This window comes from Bufo gargarizans, unplaced genomic scaffold, assembly GCF_014858855.1.
Source record: "Bufo gargarizans isolate SCDJY-AF-19 unplaced genomic scaffold, ASM1485885v1 fragScaff_scaffold_689_pilon:::fragment_2:::debris, whole genome shotgun sequence".
In the NCBI taxonomy this organism is placed as follows: Eukaryota; Metazoa; Chordata; class Amphibia; order Anura; family Bufonidae; genus Bufo; species Bufo gargarizans.
In genome coordinates this window covers 239,479-263,776 of record NW_025334165.1, presented here as the reverse complement: position 1 = coordinate 263,776, position 24,298 = coordinate 239,479, and the positions used below count along the sequence as shown (strand labels likewise).

The 24,298-nt window shown below is 50.8% G+C and overlaps 1 protein-coding gene across 2 annotated transcripts; it reads left to right on the top strand.

Annotated features, from left to right (window-relative positions):
• Positions 1–23,780, top strand: ARRB2 (arrestin beta 2). 2 transcript variants are annotated; one of them, XM_044273457.1, is made up of 15 exons: positions 1–117; positions 5,263–5,293; positions 5,698–5,758; positions 6,643–6,687; positions 9,710–9,906; positions 10,014–10,073; positions 10,247–10,314; positions 13,066–13,201; positions 14,105–14,189; positions 18,162–18,234; positions 18,321–18,458; positions 18,538–18,621; positions 18,697–18,770; positions 19,758–19,812; positions 22,511–23,780. In XM_044273457.1, exons 1-15 carry the CDS (start codon positions 95–97, stop codon positions 22,605–22,607), a joined length of 1,227 nt encoding a protein of 408 aa, XP_044129392.1. In that variant the 5' UTR covers positions 1–94; the 3' UTR covers positions 22,608–23,780. The 2 variants fall into 2 exon arrangements, with proteins under 2 accessions (XP_044129392.1, XP_044129391.1); XM_044273456.1 differs by lacking the exons at positions 1–117; positions 5,263–5,293 and adding an exon at positions 5,430–5,603.
• The last annotated feature ends 518 nt before the right edge of the window (positions 23,781–24,298 follow it).

Sequence of the window (24,298 nt, the reverse complement as noted above, 5' to 3'; positions counted from 1 at the left end):
CGGTGGCCCCGCCCTGTGTGAAACCGTGCGCGTTCTCGCCAGGGGAGGAAGGCAGTAAGCGCGGCCCCGTGTGTGAGGCGGAGGATCCGGGAAGATGGGGGAGAGAGCGGGAACACGGTGAGTTCTGCGCGGAGTGAGTCCCGTATCTGTCATGTGTGTGTGTATATATAGTGCACTGGTATCTCCTGCCCCCGGGTGTGCACTAGTATCTCCTGCCCCCGGGTGTGCACTAGTATCTCCTGCCCCCGGGTGTGCGCTGGTATTTCCTGCCCCAGGGGGTACACTGGTATCTACTGCCCCCGGGTGTGCACTGGTATCTACTGCCCCCGGGTGTGCACTGGTATCTACTGCCCCCGGGTGTGCACTGGTATCTACTGCCCCCGGGTGTGCACTGGTATCTACTGCCCCCGGGTGTGCACTGGTATCTACTGCCCCCGGGTGTGCACTGGTATCTACTGCCCCCGGGTGTGCACTGGTATCTACTGCCCCCGGGTGTGCACTGGTATCTACTGCCCCCGGGTGTGCACTGGTATCTACTGCCCCCGGGTGTGCACTGGTATCTACTGCCCCCGGGTGTGCACTGGTATCTACTGCCCCCGGGTGTGCACTGGTATCTACTGCCCCCGGGTGTGCACTGGTATCTCCTGCCCCCGGGTGTGCCCTGGTATCTCCTGCCCCCGGGTGTGCCCTGGTATCTCCTGCCCCCGGGTGTGCCCTGGTATCTCCTGCCCCCGGGGGTACACTGGTATATACTGCCCCCGGGGGTACACTGGTATATACTTCCCCCGGGCGTGCGCTGGTATCTCCTGCCCGCCGGGGCGTGCGCTGGTATCTCCTGCCCGCCGGGGCGTGCGCTGGTATCTCCTGCCCGCCGGGGCGTGCGCTGGTATCTCCTGCCCGCCGGGGCGTGCGCTGGTATCTCCTGCCCGCCGGGGCGTGCGCTGGTATCTCCTGCCCGCCGGGGCGTGCGCTGGTATCTCCTGCCCGCCGGGGCGTGCGCTGGTATCTCCTGCCCGCCGGGGCGTGCGCTGGTATCTCCTGCCCGCCGGGGCGTGCGCTGGTATCTCCTGCCCGCCGGGGCGTGCGCTGGTATCTCCTGCCCGCCGGGGCGTGCGCTGGTATCTCCTGCCCGCCGGGGCGTGCGCTGGTATCTCCTGCCCGCCGGGGCGTGCGCTGGTATCTCCTGCCCGCCGGGGCGTGCGCTGGTATCTCCTGCCCGCCGGGGCGTGCGCTGGTATCTCCTGCCCGCCGGGGCGTGCGCTGGTATCTCCTGCCCGCCGGGGCGTGCGCTGGTATCTCCTGCCCCAGGACATACCTGTACTAGAGGTGACGCCCCCTATGGCCACATTACAGCTGACTTCTGATAGTCCTCGCTCATGTGTCCGATGGGAGTAGTTACCCCCGGCGTGCCTCCTGCTGTGTCCTGCACTCCTCTGACCTCCTACTGCTGCCATTCAGGACTGTATGAATGTTGGGTTATAACCCGTGTTGGGGGCCTACATCCTGGCCTAACTGTCTGCTCATCCTGATCCTCCTGTTGCTTTTCCATCCTCGCCTGTCCTGCCTTTTCTGCTCATCCTGGCGCTCCCCCAATCTCTGTTTTGTGTCTGCTGTCCTTGTCCCCTATAGAACGGTGTCTTATCCCTTATATGCAGAGAGCGCCCGTGCAGCTTCCACGTCCAGAGCCTTAAAGGGGCGGCTCCAGTGCTGAATTAATACCCCCAGAGCTGGAATCCTCTTTACGTGGTGAAGTTCTGCTAAATCTCAGTCCGTCAGGAGGGAGCGCACGTCTCTGCTCTCCTGCCCAGTGTCGCCCCCTGCTGGCTCATGTCTTCGTAGTAATTCCTTTGATCCGCCGCCGTACATAACACTTGATAGATGCCGGACTATTAGATGTTCTGGATTGTTGGACCCTCATAGAGGAATCCTCAATAATCCTGATAAGAGAGAACACGTCTGACAATCCGGCGCTGCAGTTTGAAGAGGCGCCTGTGGCGGTCTCCGAAGCGATCCCCTCCACGTCTGATAGTCCGGCGCTGCAGTTTGAAGAGGCACCTGTCCCTGTGGTCGGTCTCCGAAGCGATCCCCTCCACATCTGATAATCCAGCGCTGCAGTTTGACGAGGCGCCTGTCCCTGTGGCGATCCCCTCCACGTCTGATAGTTTGGCGAGGCGTCTGTGCCTGTGGCGGTCTCCGTAGCGCCAGCTCTCATATAAGCGATGCCCTCCATGTCTGATAGTCCGGCGCTGCAGTTTGGCGAGGCGCCTGTCCCTGTGGCGATCCCCTCCACGTCTGATAGTCCGGCGCTGCGGTTTGGCGAGGCGCCTGTCCCTGTGGCGGTCTCCGTAGCGCCAGCTCTCATATAAGCGATGCCCTCCATGTCTGATAGTCCAGAATTTCTGATGATCTGGCATCTTGATGGACCTAAAGATGCCGGATTAAAGGAATCTTACTGTTCTTGTGTCCCGCCATCTTTGGTCGATAGCGGAGAGTGAGCTGTGGGGACATTAGTCATTAAATGGGGGAGAGGGGCATATTTCCTGCGCGCACCAGGCTTCCTGTTCCGCCGGCCGCTGCGGTCGTATTTCTTGGGTAACATTCACATTTCCCTTTTTTTCCTGTTCCTTCCTTCCTTTTTTGTTGATTAGCGCCCCGTTCTGTCTCCTAACCCCCTGCCCTGTCAGTCTCCACTGCTGTTCTCGCATTTCTATGTCCTCCTTTTTTGCATGGAGCCCCCGCTCCCCTCGTCCTGGGTAGATGGCGGTGGTATTATGTACGCGGCGCGCTCATTTACCTGTGTACACTATGGAGGGGGCGCCGCATTTACAAGGGAAACTAGTCGTGCGACGTGGAGGACAGGATTTGCACACAGGCACCTGCCGAACCTCCCACAGTTGTTTTTTAAATAAACTTTATTGGGGTCATTCAAACAGGTGTAAAGTAGAACTGGCCTAGTTGACCATAGCTACCAATCAGATTCCACCTTTCATTTTCCAAAGGAGCTGTGAAAAATGAAAGGTGGAATCTGATTGGTTGCTATGGGCTACAAGGCCAGTTCTTCTTTACACTGATTTGATAAATGACCCCCATATATCTTTGCTGCCTGTCAACAGTAAACTGACAGGCCTGGCCTCCTAGTCACACAGCAGGAGTCCCCTTCCTCTAGCTAACCCCCTAGATGCCGCCGTTGCTATTGACCAAGGCGTGTAAGGGGCTGCACAGCCATTGCCGTGGGCGTGCACTCCAGCCACTGGCACAGCTCCTCATATTGGGCGTACAGCCTGCAGGAAAGGGTTAATGGCCCCAGCCTATAGAAAACATTAGGGGAGCGCCATGACAACAGGGCTGCCCATAGCAACCAATCACAGCGCAGCTTTCAATTTTCAGGAGCTGTGTTACACATGAAAGCTGCGCTATGATTGGTTGCTGTGAGCAATGCCTTTATCATGGCTGTATCTGTCTCTGGGCGAGTTGGATGAGGCCTGCCTCCGGCCAGGAGTCTGGGAAAGCTGGGTGGGACGTGTGCAGGCAGAGCTTACAATCTATCGGCCTTGTGACTGTCAGAGGTGCTGCTCCTTTCCGCGCAGCTGTCGCCCTCCTCCTCATCAGCGGGCGTTCAGGAAGGAAGCGCTTCTCTGCGTCAACAATTATGCTGAGTTCTACCTGTTTTGTCTTTTCAGTTCTGTACCATTTTCAAGACCTCTGCTTGCTGGCAGTGAATGGCAATCAGGAAACCCCTCCATCGTGATCTAATAATTTTCGCAGCTGAAGGTTTGTTACAATTGTCTGCAGTCCAGACTCCAGCCTGATCCACTGTAACAGACTTTTTGGGTCAGGAGAGGGTTTTGTGCTGCTGGTCTGCACTGGATGTGACTGTAACAAACCCTCAGCGGGTGAGTCTACCTGTAAATAAAGAGCAGGAACGCTTCACTGACAACAAGCAGAGGTGGGGAAGAAAAGTGAAATCCCCTGCAGGAATGGTAAACAGGACCCAAGGTAGACCCGTGCTGCAAATAGAGATTTTCTGACTCTTGGAAGGCATAGCCTATATAAAATATACATCCACAGTGAGCAGGGGTGAGGCGTTCACATGATTTCCTGGGCGTGTCTGTCGTTTGATGACATCACATGCTCGCCTGGACGGGTGTGCGTGTGACGTATGATGACATCACATGCTCGCCTGGACGTGTGTGTGTGTGACGTATGATGACATCACATGCTCGCCTGGACGTGTGTGTGTGTGACGTATGATGACATCACATGCTCGCCTGGACGGGTGTGTGTGTGACGTATGATGACATCACATGCTCGCCTGGACGGGTGTGTGTGTGACGTATGATGACATCACATGCTCGCCTGGACGGGGGTGTGTGTGTGACGTATGATGACATCACATGCTCGCCTGGACGGGGGTGTGTGTGTGACGTATGATGACATCACATGCTCGCCTGGACGGGGGTGTGTGTGTGACATATGATGACATCACATGCTCGCCTGGACGGGGGGGTGTGTGTGACGTATGATGACATCACATGCTCGCCTGGACGGGTGTGTGTGTGACGTATGATGACATCACATGCTCGCCTGGACGGGGGTGTGTGTGACGTATGATGACATCACATGCTCGCCTGGACGGGGGTGTGTGTGTGACGTATGATGACATCACCTGCTCGCCTGGACGGGGGTGTGTGTGTGACGTATGATGACATCACATGCTCGCCTGGACGGGGGTGTGTGTGTGACGTATGATGACATCACATGCTCGCCTGGACGGGGGGGTGTGTGTGACGTATGATGACATCACATGCTCGCCTGGACGGGGGTGTGTGTGTGACGTATGATGACATCACATGCTCGCCTGGACGGGGGTGTGTGTGTGACGTATGATGACATCACCTGCTCGCCTGGACGGGGGTGTGTGTGTGACGTATGATGACATCACATGCTCGCCTGGACGGGGGTGTGTGTGTGACGTATGATGACATCACATGCTCGCCTGGACGGGTGTGTGTGTGTGACGTATGATGACATCACATGCTCGCCTGGACGGGTGTGTGTGTGTGACGTATGATGACATCACATGCTCGCCTGGACGTGTGTGTGTGTGACGTATGATGACATCACATGCTCACCTGGACGTGTGTGTGTGTGACATATGATGACATCACATGCTCGCCTGGACGTGTGTGTGTGTGACGTATGATGACATCACAACAATACGATTATTATAACATTAACGTCATATATTTTTTTTCTTTGCAGAGTTTTCAAGAAATCCAGCCCGAATTGTAAGGTAAGTGCTCCTTTGTGGATCCTTGCTGCCCTGCGGTGAGGAAGGGGTTAGCTCCTAATGTTACTGTCGCCATAGCTTCCCTGGGCCCATGTGGTCCGCCAATAGTAAGTGTAGTCTTATCTCCAGAGGCCTGCGGAGGGTCCCCCGGGTGGGACGGGCAGAGGGAGCGGTAAACACCAGGAGGGGGTAGAGATAGAGCGCTGCACACAGCAGATAAGGAGCTGCCAGGATGGACCTGTCCGATCTGGAGAGGATCCGCTGCGTCCTACCCCGGGGCCTCACTGTCTACAAGAAGCAGCTGCGGGATGTGGTAATGTCACCGGGGGGCAGCAGGGGGAGCTCTACTCAACTGTCTGGGGGGCAAAAGTACATTCCTTATCTAACCTCACCTCCTCTCTCTGCAGCTGACGGTCTACCTGGGGAAGAGGGATTTTGTGGATCACCTTGATCGAGTAGATCCTGTTGGTGAGAACCGATTTATTCCAGGATGGTGTCTGGGTTTTATGTTTATGGAAGTCTGCGCCTTTAAGAGAATTGCAGCTGAAAATGAGGAGGCCGACACCCGGGCAGCAGTGCGGACAACATGCCATGCTGGGCTCCCGGAAAGCTGAGTGAGACCCCAGATCTCTCACCATGTTGTCCCAAACTTCTGGTGCCCTTGTAGATGACCAGGATGGCACAGACACAGCTCCTAGTGTCACCGAGGGCTGCGGTAGAAATTCCCAGTAGTGTCCAGCCAGGGCGTTGTCACTGTTATCTGGACCTTAGAAGTATTGTCCATGTTGGACACACTGTTTGTTTGGGCTCATCCCCCAAAAGTACCGCTGATGGTGAGGGAAGCAAGTTGGAGATAAAGCTTCAGAGCTGCACTCACTATTCTGCTGGTGCAGCCACTGTGTACATACATTACTTATCCTGTACTGATCCTGAGTTACATCCTGTATTATACTCCAGAGCTGCACTCACTATTCTGCTGGTGCAGCCACTGTGTACATACATTACTTATCCTGTACTGATCCTGAGTTACATCCTGTATTATATCCCAGAGCTGCACTCACTATTCTGCTGGTGGAGTCACTGTGTACATACATTACTTATCCTGTGCTGATCCTGAGTTGCATCCTGTATTATACTCCAGAGCTGCACTCACTATTCTGCTGGTGGAGTCACTGTGTACAGACATTACATTACTCCTGCTGTATTATACCCAAGGAGGTAGTATGTGGAGATATAGTCTCTGACGCCTGCAGAATTGTGAATTCAGCACTGGGGGTGGGTTTTTTGGATCTGCGCCCGGTGTGTAATGTAGTGCTGTCGGGCCCCTCACCCATTGGTGTCTTGTTTTGTAGATGGAGTGGTTCTGGTGGATACGGATTATCTGAAGGACCGCAAAGGTAATTATTAATTTCCCCTCCTTGTGTATATTTATTCTTCCATGGCAATATAAATATATATGTATATACTAGCTGAAGGAGCCGCTCGGGTATATTTAATCTATTTCATTTAATGTTTGTGTGTTCTTAAAAGATATCAACACTATAACAGTGACATCTACAGTACTCCGCCCCCTTAAGGCCTCTTTCACACTACAGTATGTTGAATTCAGTGTTTTGCGTTCCGTTTTTCACGGATCCGTTGTTCCGTTTTTTGCTTCCGTTGTGGTTCCGTTTCCGTTCCGTTGTTCTGTTCCGTTTTTCCGTATGGCATATACAGTATACAGTAATTACATAGAAAAAATTGGGCTGGGCATAACATTTTCAATTGATGGTTCCGCAAAAAACGGAACGGATACGGAAGACATACGGATGCATTTCCGTATGTGTTCCTGTTTTTTTTTTGCGGACCCATTGAATGGAGCCACGGACTGTGATTTGCGGCCAAATATAGGACATGTTCTATCTTTTCAACGGAACGGAAATACGGAAACGGAATGCATACGGAACACATTCCGTTTTTTTGCGGAACCATTGAAATGAATGGTTCCATATACGGACCGCAAAAAACGGACCGCAAAACGGAAAAAAAAAACGGTAGTGTGAAAGAGGCCTAACAGTGACATCTACAGTACTCCGCCCCCTTAACAGTGACCTCCCCACAGTGCCCTGTGCCTTAAAATTGGACCTCCACCGCAGCCCACTCCCTTAACTTTGACCTTTACAGCAGCTTTCCCCTTTAACAGTGACTTTCACAGCATACCACCCCCTCGACAGTGACCTCCACAGGGGCCCGTCCCCTTAACAGTGGCCTTTACAGCAATCTGCCCCTTAACACTGACCTCCATAGTGGACCATACCCTTAAGGCCTCTTTCACACGGGCGTTGCGGGAAAAGGTGCGGGTGCGTTGCGGGGACATGCACGATTTTTCCGCGTGAGTTCAAAACATTGTAATGCGTTTTGCAGGCGCGTGAGAAAAATTGGCATGTTTGGTACCTAAACCCGAACTTCTTCACAGAAGTTCAGGTTTGGGATCGGTGTTCTGTAGATTGTATTATTTTCCCTTATAACATGGTTATAAGGGAAAATAATAGCATTCTGAATACAGAATGCATAGTACAATAGCGCTGGAGGGGTTAAAAAAAATAAATAAAAATAATTTAACTCGCCTTGATCGCGCAGCCCGGCTTCTCTTCTGTCTTCTTCTTTGTTGTGTGCAGGAAAAGGACCTGTGGTGACGTCACCCCGTTCATCACATGGTCCGTCACAGGATCTTTTACCATGGTGATGAATCATGTGATGACCGGAGTGACGTCACCGCAGGTCCTGTTCCTGCACACAGCAAAGAAGACAGAAGAGAAGCCGGGCTGCGCGAGCAAGTGGATGAAGTTGAGTTAAATTATTTTTATTTATTTTTTTAACCCCTCCAGCGCTATTGTACTATGCATTCTGTATTAAGAATGCTATTATTTTTCCCTTATAACCATGTTATAAGGGAAAATAATAATGATCGGGTCTCCATCCCGATCGTCTCCTAGCAACCGTGCATGAAAATCGCACCGCATCCGCACTTGCTTGCGATTTTCACGCAACCCCATTCACTTCTATGGGGCCTGCGTTGCGTGGAAAAAGCACAATATAGAACATGCTGCGATTTTTCACACAATGCACAAGTGATGCGTGAAAATCACTGCTTGTGTGCACAGCCCCATAGAAATTAATGGGTCAGGATTCAGTGCGGGTGCAATGCGTTCACCTCACACATTGCACCCGCGCGGAATACTCGCCCGTGTGAAAGGGGCCTAACTGTGACCTCCACAGCAGCCTGCCCCTAGGGTGGCCAGAGGTTCAGTTTTAGGCTGAACAGTCCGGCTTTCAGACTCCCTGTCCTCCGTCTGATGCAAGGCCTGGAAGGAGACAAGGCTGTCCTTTAGAACAGCTCGCTCTCAGACAGCAGCACTGTGCTGTCTGAGTGTGAGCTGCAGGGAGAAAGTCACCCCCCCCCCCCCCCCCTCCCACCCCTGCTGCTGACAGAAGTTGATTTTTACCTTAATTTTTTCAATCCCTGTTGGCTCAGGAGTGAGAGGGGACATGGCCTAACTAGATAAGGGGCGTGGCTTAGTGGGACCTGGGGGCGGGGTTGTAAGTCTTTTGAGGGTGGGCACATTGTGGCAGGGGGCTCTTCCTGCAAGAGTGACGCCCCTCTGGGCACCTTACTGGCTAATTTGCATACCAAATAAACTGGATTTTTAGAGGATAAAAACATCTATTGCTGGAACAAAGGCACATCTTGAAATAAGGTACTAAGTGCTATTAGGCCAGGGCTTTACTTCAATAGCAATTATCCTGGTGACAGATTTCCTTTAAAGCTCATCTACAGCAGTGAAGATAAATGGCTGGGTTGTTATGGAAACCTGGAGGACCTGCGAGCTTCTATTGGCTGATAAGGGTCATGTGACCAAGCTTCTATTGGCTAATGCATTTTTTGGGAATATCTCAGGAACGGTACGTCCTAGAGAGCTGAGAGATTGTAAATGCGACAGTGCAGATTCCTTTAGCGGACACACACGCTCAGCTTTATATATTAGATTATAAATCATTTGTACCGGAACTCCCCATGTTCTGCACATGAAGTCACATTTAGCTGTGGAGCGCCCCTTTAATTGAAGTCCTCCCCCGCCACACCATATACACAGTATCATTAGCTGTATGTGCCTTTGTAGAGTGTTGTCCTTGCTCCTTCCCCTCAGTGAATTCCACAGACTTTTATGGATCCGGTTAGCGACCACCTCTCCTCCCCTGTGGGTGACCACCATTTGCATGCACAGGACGTTGTGCTTGCTGTGCTACAGGCTTGTTTTAGGCCGGTCACCATGAGAAACGAGGTCGTACAAGTTTTGGTGGTAGCCAGTGCCCCCCCTGCACATCACTGAAGACTAGCCTCGCCATTGTTGACCCCTCTCTTTCGTTCTCTCCCCGCAGTCTACGTCACACTGACCTGCGCTTTTCGCTATGGCCGGGAGGACCTGGATGTCTTGGGCCTGTCGTTCCGGAAGGACCTCTTCATCTCCACGTTCCAGGCTTTCCCCCCACTGCCCGAGGAGAAGAAACCTCTCACCCGACTGCAGGAGCGGCTGGTCAAGAAGCTGGGGGACCAGGCCCACCCCTTCTACTTCACGGTGAGTGTCAGGCCTCCTCATTCCCTGCTTCCTTCCCTTCCCTTCCCTCCCCGGATCCTTCTTCTGTTACCAACCGGCGCGTTTCAGTCACTTTTCTTCCTCTTCAGATTCCACAGAACTTGCCATGTTCAGTGACGCTCCAGCCAGGACCAGAGGACACCGGGAAGGTGAGTTACACCTGGGTGGTAGTACTGACATCTCCAGTGGACCATGTCTACACAGAGGGGTTGTCTCATGAAGACCCCCTCTTTTCAAGCGGCACCGGTGAACGCTTTAGCTCCCGCAGGGGGCACGCCCAGTGTCGTACATGCTGACTCTCCTCGTCTTGCATTCCTTCCAGGCCTGCGGTGTTGATTATGAAATCCGTGCCTTCTGTGCCAAATCCATGGAGGAAAAGATGCACAAAAGGTGAGGCTTGGAATCTCAGTACCCAGAGCAACACACCTAGGTACCCCAGTAATGCTACCTGAAAGGAGACCCTTGAGAGTGAAATCAAAAAATGGGAAAACCCTCGTTAGATATCTCCTTCCTGTGCTTAGATATGATCACTCAAAGTTAAAGACCTAAAACCTGAGGCTGCACTACTGAGAGATCCACGCCAAAGGAGGGTTAACATTGACGAGGATGGGCATTTGAAGCCACACCTCATCCCCCGGTACAAGAGTGGACATCCCCGAAATCAGAAAAGGGAAATGTCCCCAGGACCTGTCGGTAGTGCAGCCTCAGGCTTGGGCTCTGTAATTTCTAGAGATCATATCTCTGAATAGGAATAAGATAGAAAAACGCCGTTTTCACTTTCAGTCTCTTCCGATATATTTTTACTTGTCATGGCGGAGCGGTATACTAAAATCTGCCGTGGGCGCAGTGTGTCTGCGTCATTTCCATAATGTATTTGTGTGCGGTAATTGCTGGGTTATATTGTCTTGCTTATTACCGGGAGAGTTGGAGGAAGCGTCCCCTAAGGGTTGAGCGTTGGTTGCGGTGTTTCCCTTTTATATACTGTCCCCTATGGGACGCGGGGCCAGGAGACTTCCGTGATGTTGATGCCGCGTCTCCAGGTAACTACACCCCATACATAACTCATAGGAAATGAATCATCCGGAGGGGTCCTTGGCGAACGCTGCGACCCCCATGTTGTGTTCTGACCAATGGAGCTGGTTTTTAGTTGGGGGTCAGTCGCTGCTGTATCCATTGCTGTAAAACTCTGCATCGGTTGTATCCTGTTACTTGTGGCCATTATTATTATTGTATCTCTCAGACGCAAGGATTACCAGACAGACCCCATCAACCCAGCCATGACCAGTATGAGCGGGGGAAAATCGGGATCGGGGCCATACATAGCCGCCGGATCTCTAACCATTTGAGTGCTGCATTCATAGTATACCTTTTTAAATGGGCTCTCCGGGCTATGGATATTGATGACCTATCTTCAGATCGTCGGGGGTCTGTCATCTTGCATCCGCCGATCACTACAGAGTATGCAGCTGGAAGCTGACGGCGCCATCCTCTGTGTAGTGGCAGTGCCGGGTACTGCAGCTCCCATTCAAGTGGATAGGAGCTGAGCCGGCGCCAGAATCTACACACAGTACGGCGCATTCTGCTTCTGCACCGTACACTGGTATAGTTCCTGGCCCCAGCGGTTGCCTGAAACAGCTGATCAACAGGGTTCCGGGTTTCGGACCCCCACCAATGTGATATTGATGACCCATCCTGGGGATAGGTCGCCTCTATCTGTAGCCCGGAGAACCCCTTTTAATGTATGTGTGCCCAAAAGTGGCACCTAGGAGGCAAAAATTTGAGCAGACGAGGGAAAAAAGTGAGCTTGTCCTTGAGGGGTTAATAAGGAGCGCTTCTATATGTAGGTGTTATTACACAATCTATATTACACTGTCAGCCCCCCCAGTCTGTGGTCACCCGCCAGGAGGCGCGGTAGTTTCCGCTCGCAGCCTGTTACTATTAACGTGAAGGGGAAGTGCACTGAGCGCTCTCTTAAAGGGCCGCTACATCTATAATTAGCCCCAGCTAGTACAGGCGTGTTGCACGCCGCTGTTTTTAGATTGCAAGCTCTTGCTTCACGTATGACGTGTCTGGAGATTTGGGAAATAACGGAGTCATCGCAGGGGGGCTGGGAATAATGCTGTCGTCGGCCGCCTGATAACAGAGAGCAGTAAACTGTATCCACCTGATCACCTTCAGGTCCGTGCTCGTTACGGTCCCCGCTGGCACAAACGGAGGGGGGCACCGATATCACAGCGGGGTATTAGCGGAGCAGAGTACTACAGCTGGTTGATCATACACGGCAGAGGGCGTCGTGGAGGTGGGGGGCAGCGCCATACGGAGGAAGCTGGGTGGCAATAAGCAGGGACCATCGCCCAGCTTGCAGGGCTAGTATTGATTTTCCTGCTCGCCAGCTGCCGTGAAGGTCATCAGGAAGGCCCTGCCCATGGCGGTATGCTATCAATGTTTATTCTAGCGAGGTAAATGTTGGCGTTTGGGGCGGAGCTTAAGGCCAACAGAGGGCATGCTTGCTGTCCTGATGGGGAGGAGGGGAGGTGCGGCCCTGGCGGGCTATAGCTATTTGCTGTGTGTCGGGCGATGTACTGAGATGTAATAAGCAATTGCATAAATGGCAATCGCTTACTATGCGCCTGCCCCTTGCATACAGCACAGACACACCGCCACGGGCAGGACCTTCCCGGTGACCTTCAGGGCAGCTGGCGAGCATGAAAATCAATACTAGCCCTGCGAGCTGGGCGATGGTCCCTGCTTATTGCCACCCAGCTTCCTCCGAAACAGCTGACGCCTGCGGGGTGGCGTCGGTCAAGTCCATGTTTGGTTAATAACGCAGAGGTCACGTGCGCTCTGCTTTCTGTATTCGTCCTAAGCGTGGCCCATAGTGTCCAGTTCTGTCTTGTTTGACAATGTTTTCAAGATCTCTGCTTGCAGTTGAATAGAAACTTGATTTTATTTTTTTGAGAGCTGAAGGTTTGTTACAGTGTATCAACATAGGTAGGGCTCTGTTCACATCCTGTTTCTTTCCCCTTTATGAAATGAAAGCTGAGCACTGATTGGTCAATGTGGGCGGCAAGGGCATTTCTGACAACTTTCATCTTAATCCTGTACGTTTATTTATTTTATTTTTTTCCCCTCCGGTGGCAGGAACTCCGTGCGTCTGGTCATCCGGAAGGTGCAGTTCGCCCCAGAGAAGTCGGGGCCACAGCCCATAGCCGAGACCACCAGGCATTTCCTGATGTCCGACCGGTCGCTGCACCTGGAGGCTTCGCTTGATAAGGAGGTACGGGAAGGAGTTGGTTTTTTAACAATTTATTTTTTTATTTTTTGCTGTTTTCATTCAGTTTTACTATTGAATGACTTTTTTTTTTTTTTCCAAGTAAAATTTTATTTTGTTATATTAATTGAATATTTTATTTAGTAAAGTTTTTTTATCCTGTTAATATCATAATTTTTTTAATATATATATATATATATATATATATATATATATATATATATATATATATAATTATTTTTATTTTTTTTTGCTTTTTATGTTACTCTTAGTTTTTTAACCTTCTGGGGTCGTCTCATTGAAGATGGCCCCTGTCTCCCTCCACAATCAGTTATATCTAGTCTTAAAGGGGCTGTTCACCTCTGGGGATGTTTCTTACTTGCGCCCCCCCCCCCCCCTAGCATGGCTGGACCATACTTGCCCGATCCCCACCGCTGGGTTTACTGCTCCATCACTATCCGACCACTGCAGGTCCCGGGTCTTCCTGCGTCAACATCTGGCTTGACACGGGTGATGTGCTGCAGTCAATGACATAGCGCATGGGCGACCTATCACCGCTGCGGTGGTCACATGACCGCCGGCTTTGCAGGTCCCGGGTCTCCTCAAGTCAGCATCTGTTTTTAATGCGGAGAAACCCAATGCCTGCAAAGCCGGCGCGGTAGCGATGGAGCCGGAATCCAGCGGGCAGGTAAATATGATTACCACCGTGGATCCGGCCACACTTTCCCCTGCAGTGGCCTCTGCAGGCTGAATGTGGCATTACATGATGAGTGTTCCGATGCAGCTCTGGTTCCTAGCACACCGGGCCCACCTCCCGTTCTCCTCTGTGACGTCCATCTTCCCTACGTTATGTCCGCGTGTGTATAATAATTATCATCATCTTCCTCTTAAAATGCCGTCTCTTTCCAGCTGTATTACCACGGGGAGCCCATCAGTGTGAACGTGCACGTAACCAATAACTCCAGCAAGACGGTCAAGAGGGTGAAAGTGTCCGGTACGGCTCGCACCTCCTCGTATGGTCCTCAATACAAAGCCCCCAAGTGACAGCGCAGCTTTCTTTCCGAGAACAGTGAATAGTCTGAGACGCAGTCATGTGACACGACAGCTCAGCTCCCACGATGCACTGCAGCAGGGAGACTGACTTTACTACAAGTTCAGCAAACTTTGTAATTAGAGCCAGCACCAGAGAAGTTCAAGGCTGTTGTGAAATGTCAACTCCCAGCATGCACATTTGCTCCTCTGTTCCCTATAGAAGCGAAGGCAACATGCTGGGAGTTGTAGTTTAACAACAACTGGAGAGTCGGAGGCGGCTGAGCCCTGTCTCGGTGAATATAGATTAAAAAAAAAAGAAGCAAATTTCTTACCGTTTTGGTTCTGCAGATCCCATGTAGATGTATGAGTCTCCATGGTAACAGACTACAGACTCTGTGTAGTCTGGTCCTGCAGATCTGTCTGTCCTAGTAGGCTATAAAGATGCACAGTAGGGGACAAATGGAAGAAATGGCGAAAGATTATACTCCCCAGGGTTTGTTACCATGGAGACTCATAAGTCTGCATATGGGCTGCAGACATAGGACGATGAGACTTTTTTAAAAATTATTATTATTATTTTTTTATTCCGATCCATTGCACAGTTGCTTCATTTTGCATTTTAGATGCATTGTGTAATACCGGTGTCTTCCCTCGCGGCGAGTTGGGCACTGCCGCCAGAATACTTAACGGTTTTTCAAGATTTTGATCTGATCGGTGGGGGTCCGACACACTGGATCACCGCCAATCAACTGTTTGAGAAGGCACCGGCAATCCTGTGAGCGTTGTGGCCTTCTCTCAGCTCACCAAGCACAGCCGCCATACAGTGTACGGTGCTGCGAGAAGGCTTTGGCCCTACAGGAGCGCTGTGCGTTCTCAAACAGCGATCAGCAGGTGTTGAACCCCCACCGAACAAAATCTCAGAAAGCCCCTTTAACCTCCCTAATGCCTTCTCTGTTGCTCCTGGTTACATCTGCCCCCCTTCTTTGAGCTCCTATAGGCGAATGCGCTCTCCCCTGCTATAAAAGGGCCAGCACACAAGGGTTAATCTATCCCCAGCGTATGACCGTGTTCTCTGGGGTATATATGCCATCTTCCCCTATAGAAACATGCCTGAGCAATATGGTTCCTAGCTTGTCTACTTCCTTGGTGTGCTGCCATTCTGTGTTCTGACCTCTGCCTGATCACCGTACTGACCCTGTACTCTGACCCCACTGCCTGCTGTACTGTATTGTGTTCTGACCTCTGCCTGATCACCGTACTGACCCTGTACTCTGACCCCACTGCCTGCTGTACTGTATTGTGTTCTGACCCCTACCTGATCACCTACTGACCCTGTACTCTCTGACCCCTCTGCCTGCTGTACTGTATTGTGTTCTGACCTCTGCCTGATCACCGTACTGACCTTGTACTCTGACCCCACTGCCTGATCACCGTACTGACCTTGTACTCTGATCACCTTACTGACCCTGTACTCTGACCCCACTGCCTGCTGTACTGTATTGTGTTCTGACCTCTGCCTGATCACCGTACTGACCCTGTACTCTGACCCCACTGCCTGCTGTACTGTATTGTGTTCTGACCTCTGCCTGATCACCTACTGAGCCTGTACTCTCTGACCCCACTGCCTGCTGTACTGTATTGTGTTCTGACCTCTGCCTGATCACCTACTGACCCTGTACTCGGACCCCACTGCCTGCTGTGCTGTATTGTGTTCTGACCCCTACCTGATCACCTACTGACCCTGTACTCTGACCCCTCTGCCTGCTGTACTGTATTGTGTTCTGACCTCTGCCTGATCACCTACTGACCCTGTACTCTGACCCCTCTGCCTGCTGTACTGTATTGTGTTCTGACCTCTGCCTGATCACCTACTGACCCTGTACTCTGACCCCTCTGCCTGCTGTACTGTATTGTGTTCTGACCCCTACCTGATCACCTACTGACCCTGTACTCTGACCCCACTGCCTGCTGTACTGTATTGTGTTCTGACCTCTGCCTGATCACCTACTGACCCTGTACTCTGACCCCTCTGCCTGCTGTACTGTATTGTGTGTTCTGACCTCTGCCTGATCACCTACTGACCCTGTACTCTGACCCCACTGCCTGCTGTACTGTATTGTGTTCTGACCTCTGCCTGATCACCTACTGACCCTGTACTCTGACCCCTCTGCCTGCTGTACTGTATTGTGTTCTGACCTCTGCCTGATCACCTACTGACCCTGTACTCTGACCCCACTGCCTGCTGTACTGTATTGTGTTCTGACCTCTGCCTGATCACCTACTGACCCTGTACTCTGACCCCACTGCCTGCTGTACTGACCTTGTACTCTGACCCCACTGCCTGATCACCTACTGACCCTGTACTCTGACCCCACTGCCTGATCACTATACTGATCCTGTACTCTCTGACCCCTCTGCCTGCTGTGCTGTATTGTGTTCTGACCTCTGCCTGATCACCGTACTGACCTTGTACTCTGACCCCACTGCCTGATCACCGTACTGACCCTGTACTCTGACCCCACTGCCTGCTGTACTGTATTGTGTTCTGATCACCTACTGACCCTGTACTCTCTGACCCCACTGCCTGATCACCGTACTGACCTTGTACTCTGACCCCACTGCCTGATCACCGTACTGACCCTGTACTCTCTGACCCCACTGCCTGCTGTACTGTATTGTGTTCTGATCACCTACTGACCCTGTACTCTCTGACCCCACTGCCTGATCACCGTACTGACCTTGTACTCTGACCCCACTGCCTGATCACCGTACTGACCCTGTACTCTCTGACCCCACTGCCTGCTGTACTGTATTGTGTTCTGACCTCTGCCTGATCACCTACTGACCCTGTACTCTGACCCCTCTGCCTGCTGTACTGTATTGTGTTCTGACCTCTGCCTGATCACCTACTGACCCTGTACTCTGACCCCACTGCCTGCTGTACTGTATTGTGTTCTGACCTCTGCCTGATCACCTACTGACCCTGTACTCTGACCCCACTGCCTGATCACTATACTGATCCTGTACTCTGACCCCACTGCCTGCTGTACTGTATTGTGTTCTGACCTCTGCCTGATCACCTACTGACCCTGTACTCTGACCCCACTGCCTGATCACCGTACTGACCCTGTACTCTGACCCCACTGCCTGCTGTACTGTATTGTGTTCTGATCACCTACTGACCCTGTACTCTCTGACCCCACTGCCTGATCACCGTACTGACCTTGTACTCTGACCCCACTGCCTGATCACCGTACTGACCCTGTACTCTCTGACCCCACTGCCTGCTGTACTGTATTGTGTTCTGACCTCTGCCTGATCACCGTACTGACCCTGTACTCTGACCCCACTGCCTGATCACCGTACTGACCCTGTACTCTCTGACCCCACTGCCTGCTGTACTGTATTGTGTTCTGACCTCTGCCTGATCACCGTACTGACCCTGTACTCTGACCCCACTGCCTGCTGTACTGTATTGTGTTCTGACCTCTGCCTGATCACCGTACTGACCCTGTACTCTGACCCCACTGCCTGATCACCGTACTGACCCTGTACTCTGACCCCACTGCCTGCTGTACTGTATTTCATGATGTCTGCCAGTCCTGACCTCAGCTTGCCCTTACTTGTCCTCCTGATTCCATGCATCGGTGTCTCTTGACGCACCTGGGTCAGCAGCCTCTCGACAAAGACTACTTTCAGAGGTAGTGGCCTGGTGGTTCCCCTGCACCAATTCCCGTACAGGGTGAATACCTGGGGACCAACTTGACAAAAGGAGTAGCCCCACGTCAAGTCCATTCACAGTGCGACCCACTGTGTTAGTATCCTCATTTGTACAGGAGCGCGCCCTAGTGTCAGTCCGCATAGAGATGCTTATTTAGAGGGCATGTATCTTGGTCCTTCGTCCTTGTGAACTCTTGTGTTTGTTCCCCTCCAGTCCGACAATACGCCGACATATGTCTGTTCAGCACAGCCCAGTACAAGTGCCCAGTCGCCCAGATTGAACAGGAGTGAGTACAGCCGCCCCTTCCCCAATATCTCTGCCCCTCGGCACTCTGCTGCCTCTGACTGCCTCTCTCTCTCCTCTTCTTCTCAGTGACCAGGTCGCCCCCAGCTCCACGTTCTGTAAAGTTTACACGCTCACCCCCCTGCTGTCCAATAACCGAGAGAAGAGGGGCCTGGCCCTAGACGGGAAGCTGAAGCACGAGGACACCAACCTGGCATCGAGTACCATGTGAGTGCTACTGCGTTACGACGGGCACCGGGTCATGCTGGTGGAGGGGTCTTGTAACCTCTGCTTGGTTTGGTTCCAGAGTGAAGGAGGGCTCCAGTAAAGAGGTGTTGGGGATACTGGTCTCCTACAAAGTTAAGGTGAAGCTTGTGGTGTCCCGTGGAGGGTGAGTGTCACAACGATCATGACTGTGTTCTCTGTCTGGTGACTGCGCTGCTGAAATCGCTGTTCTGTCCCTCAGTGATGTCGCTGTGGAGCTGCCTTTTGTCCTAATGCATCCAAAGCCCACAGAGCAGGTGACGCGCCCGCTGTCCGGTGAGTGTTATACCCCTGTGGTGAGGGAACCTGCTCCTGTGGATACAGGCACGGCTGCTTGCTGCCACCTAATGGGGAAAACATGGTACTACCTCTGTGCCTCTTGTGACTCCATTATTGTAAGCTATCCAAACGTAGCTCTGCCCCTTATGCCGTTACACCTTAACGATGTGTCACGTGTTTGGCGACCATTTAATAACAGAGGCCAATTTTTGGGTGAACGGAGTTACCTTATTGCTTCTTAGTTTTATCCTGTACAGCAGGGCTTCTCGGTCTTTTTCTACACTGGGCTCGCCAGCCAATCCATGCTAATGCGTGGGCGCACCAGTGAATAAATATTACTGCACATCACCAACCATACACCACCGTACAGTTCTTGTAATACGCTCTACCAACCTAAAACACTACAGAGCAGCACCGCTTTAGCAGCGCCAAACAAATACCGCAGTGCAGAACCACTTTGTCCACCTTTCCATAAACCTCCCCCTTGCAGCAGCAACTTCCCCCTATCAAAACCAGTCTCCACCTCTCTCTCGCAATACCATCAACATTGTCCCCCATTTCCACCCGTCTCCCAGCACTGTCCACTTTTCCACTGTCCTCTATATGGCAGCAGCAGTGTCCACCTTTCCACCCCTCTCCACTGGCAGCAGTATTGTTCCCATTTCTCGAAGACTGGCCAAAACCCCTTCCACTCAACAGAGGGCAGAGATTAAATGATACTGAAGCCTGGAGGCTGAATGTCAGGAGATGGTTGTAGGACCTGTGCACTTTTAGTCATGTGACCATGATGTCACTGTAGGTCCTTCACCCCTTCTAGCCACACTGCACTGTTCCTGTGTTGTGTTGAGGCCCGCCATTCAGTGGGGGCACCAGACTGCTTCTCTCCTTCATGGATTTCCGTGTCCTGAATGTACATAAAGAGGGAAGAGTGCTGGGTCTGATGTTACTCCTCGGTCTCAAACGTTCCCGTTTTCTGCTTTCCAGAGTTCCCTCAGACCGATGCCCCGGTGGATACAAATCTCATAGAATTCGATACAAAGTAAGTGAACCTTTGTAGGATGTCTCCAGTGCATAGACCTCGGTAGAGGCTCCGCCAATGTTATTGTGGGAGGAACGAATGGGAAAGTGGGCGGCATATTCGGGATCATACTGGGGGGGTCCTGCCTGATAGGCTTAGGCTACTTTCACACTAGTGTTAATATTTTCCGGTATTGAGACCCGTCAGAGCTCAATACTGGAGAAAAAAAAAAACGCTTTCAGTTTTGTCCCCATTCATTATCAATGGAGACAAAACTGAACAGAGCGTAGTGCTCCAAAATGCATTCCTTTCCGTTTAGTTGCGTTCCCAGACGGGAGAGAAAACTACAACATGTATTTTGCTTTCCGTCCTGGGATGTGGAGCAAGACGGATCCGGCATGACCCTAAATGCAAGTTAATGGGGACGGATCCGTTTTCTCTGCCACAATAGAAAACGGATCCGTCGAGCGAAGTTGGCGCATCCGCAATGAGTTCTGTAAGGCCGATGCCGGGACACCGCGCAGGCGCTGACACGTGTATCCAGGGTGCATGTGCGGGATTACGGGGGCAAACATTATGTCGGCGAAGAGGAGTGAATAAATTAGCAGTGGGGCGGTGCTGGGCTCCGAAGTAATGGGTGCGACTGGGGTCCAACGGCCCGGAGGGACAGCCCCTTGGGCTCCTTATTGAGGTAATTAGCATATTAATAAAGGCGATTTTATAGACAAATTACAAACACAGGGCAGTAATACTAGTGGATTGTAATATACGGTCAGGTCCATAAATATTGGGACATTGACACAATTGTAACATTTTTGGCTCTATACGCCACCACAATGGATCTAAAATAAATCAAACAAGATGTGCTTTACCTGCAGACTGTCAGCTTTATTTTGAGGTATTTACATCCAAATTAGGTAAACGGTGTAGGAATTACAAAGGTTTGCATATGTGCCTCCCACTTGTTAAGGGACCAAAAGTAATGGGACACTTGGCTTCTCAGCTGTTCCATGGCCAGGTGTGTGTTGTTCCCTCATTATCCCAATTACAATGAGCAGATAAAAGGTCCAGAGTTCATTTGAAGTCTGCTGTTTGCATTTAGAATCTGTTGCTGTCAAATCTCCAGATGAGATCCAAAGAGCTGTCACTATCAGTGAAGCAAGCCATCATTAGGGTGAAAAAACAGACCAAACCCATCAGAGAGATAGCAAAAACATTAGGCGCGGCCAAAACAACAGTTTGGAACATTCTTAAAAGGAAGGAACGCACCGGTGAGCTCAGCAACACCGGAAGACCACGGAAAACAACTGTGGTGGATGACCGAAGAATTCTTTCCCTGGTGAAAAAAAACCTTCACAACAGTTGGCCAGATCAAGAACACTCTCCAGGAGGTAGGTGTTTGTGTGTCAAAGTCAACAATCAAGAGAAGACTTCACCAGAGTGAATACAGAGGGTTCACCACAAGATGTAAACCATTGGTGAGCCTCAAAAACAGGAAGGGCAGGTTAGAGTTTGTCAAACGACATCTAAAAAAGCCTTCACAGTTCTGGAACAACATCCTATGGACAGGTGAGACCAAGATCACCTTGTACCAGAGTGATGGGAAGAGAAGAGTATGGAGAAGAAAGGAACTGCTCATGATCCTAAGCATACCACCTCATCAGTGAAGCATGGTGGTGGTAGTGTCATGGCGTGGGCATGTATGGCTGCCAATGGAAGTAATTCTCTTGTATTTATTGATGATGTGACTGCTGACAAAAGCAGCAGGATGAATTCTGAAGTGTTTCGGGCAATATTATCTGCTCATATTCAGCCAAATGCTTCAGAACTCATTGGACGGCGCTTCACAGTGCAGATGGACAATGACCCAAAGCATACTGCAAAAGCAACCAAAGAGGTTTTTAAGGGAAAGAAGTGGAATGTTATGCAATGGCCAAGTCAATCACCTGAGCTGAATCCGATTGAGCATACATTTCACTTGCTGAAGACAAAACTGAAGGGAAAATGCCCCAAGAACAAGCAGGAACTGAAGACAGTTGCAGTAGAGGCCTGGCAGAGCATCACCAGGGATGAAACCCAGCGTCTGGTGATGTCTATGTGTTCCAGACTTCAGCCTGTAATTGACTGCAAAGGATTTGCAACCATTAAAAAGTGAAAGTTATATTTATAATTACTATTCTGTCCCATTACTTTTGGTCTCTTAACAAGTGGGAGGCACATATGCAAACTGTTGTGACTCCTACACCGTTCACCTGATTTGGATGTAAATACCCTCAAATTACAGCTGACAGTCTACAGGTAAAGCACATCTTGTTCGTTTCATTTCAAATCCATTGTGGTGGTGTATAGAGCCAAAAATGTTAGAATTGTGCCGATGTCCCAATATTTATGGCCCTGACTGTAAATCATGGAGACTGATGTGGTGAGGCTATTAGCTCAGTAAGTCAAATCCAGATGACCGTGTCCCTTTAAAGATAATACAACCGGATCCGTCCATAACGGATGCAGATGGTTGTATTATCAGTAACGGAAGCGTTTGTGCTGAACCCTGCTGGATCCAGTAAAAACACTAGTGTGAAAGTAGCCTTACTAATGTCAGTTGCAACCAACAGAACTGTGACTACAGCTTTGTCTGTGACTGGAGCCTAAGATCACTATTAGTCTGTGTGCAGGTGCCCCCTCTCTCCGACTGATTGTCAGCTCCTTTGCCTCCGTTCAGTTTCCTTCAGGATGACGACATCGTCTTTGAAGACTTCGCCCGACTGAGGCTCAAGGGATTAAAAGACGACAAGGAGGACGACGAAGCCTTCTGCTAGCTGGACCTGTGGGGGCTCCGCCCCCTGTCACTGGAGACCCCGCCCCCTCTGCCACTCCCTGTTCCTGGAGCGGAGACCTCTCACAGATTTACACGCGCACTCTCAATGTGTAGCAATAGGTGTATGTATATAGCCTTGGGGGGGGGGCCTGCGTAGTCCATACGTACACAGACCCTCTCTTGCAGTGCAGGGCATCGGGACGTAGTGGGCGCCAAACCTGGAGTCCGTCTGTATATTGGGAACAATGAGCGCGTGACAAGGTTGTACATAGGGTGGGGGATCAGCTGCCAATCACTGTACACATGTGGAGCCATACGTTGTATATAGACGGCGGTCGAGCGGCGTTTAATGTGATTGAGTTACTCTCTATAGTCTCGTTTATAACCAGCCGATCAAACCTTTCTACACGAGCTACAAGCGTGCTCGTCTGTACACCCGTTGGGTTTTTGTGTGATGTTTTTTTTTTATTTTATTTTTATTTTATGGACCCCCTCCCCCCAAACCCCAGATCCCCGTCTGCCCGGTACGCACAGACAGCACAGGTAATAATACTGCACTGCCTTCTCGCACCTTTCTATCGATGCCTCCGCAGGTTTTTTTTATTAACTGTGAATTAACAAGACCCGACTGCGGGGGCAGTTTTATGTCACTGTCATAAGATTTTACTGGATTTATTTTTTTTTTTAACGGGGTAGGGGGGGAGGAGGGTTGACGCATTTTGAGTCCTGCTGATATGAGAGGGGGGGGGGGGGGGCGGCACAGGGGGATTACATGGTCTCAGGGAGTTCTTGTTCAGCCTCATAGCGCGACAAGTCTGGATCTGCCCCCGGTAAACTCCCCTGGGGGGGGGGGGGGGGGGGCAGGAATGACACACACGCACATGTCGCTTCTGATAACGTGACGAAAACAACAATTTGTGAGTCTCTTCTGTAATTAACTTCGCACAAACGGCAGGTGCCATACTCCTCTTTTTCCCCGTCCCCCTCCTATTTAAAAAAATAAATTCCAGCTTTGATCCGTAATATATTTTGTCTTCAGATGTAAAATTATCTTTTTTGTGTTGTCGATAAAGCTCCACAGGTTTTAAAAAAAAAAAAAAGCTTTATTTTTTTTTTTTTTTTTTTTTTTTTTGCTACAAATATTTGGTGAGGAGCAATAAAATCTGGTGAATAATGGCGGCCTCCGTGTCTGGTGATTGTACGTCTGTGCCCCGCACTACATGGGAAACTGGAGGGGGGAGTGCAGAAAAAAAGCCCCAAAATATGTGTCATTGTGTAGAATGATGGTGTTTTATATATTTTTTTTTTTGTTTGTTTGTTTTTGTAAGATTTTCTCATCTCATAGATTGGGGGCATATTGTTAGGGGCGCGTCCCACCTCTGGAACTAGGGATGAGCAAATTGACTTCGGATGAAACATCCAAAGTCTATTGGCATAAAACATTGTTCTAATACTGTACAGAGCAGGAGCGCCGTACAGTATTAGAATGTATTGGCTCCGATGAGCCAAAGTTATTGCTTGGTTCCAAGGTACCACTAGGGACCGATCCCGAGTTCGGGAAATGTTTTTTTTGCATATACAAATTAACTTATGAAATTATTACGTGAAGTCTCACGAAACTTCGCAAAGCAATAACTTTGGCTCATCGGAGCTAATACATTCTAGTACTGTACGGAGCTCCCGCTCCGTACA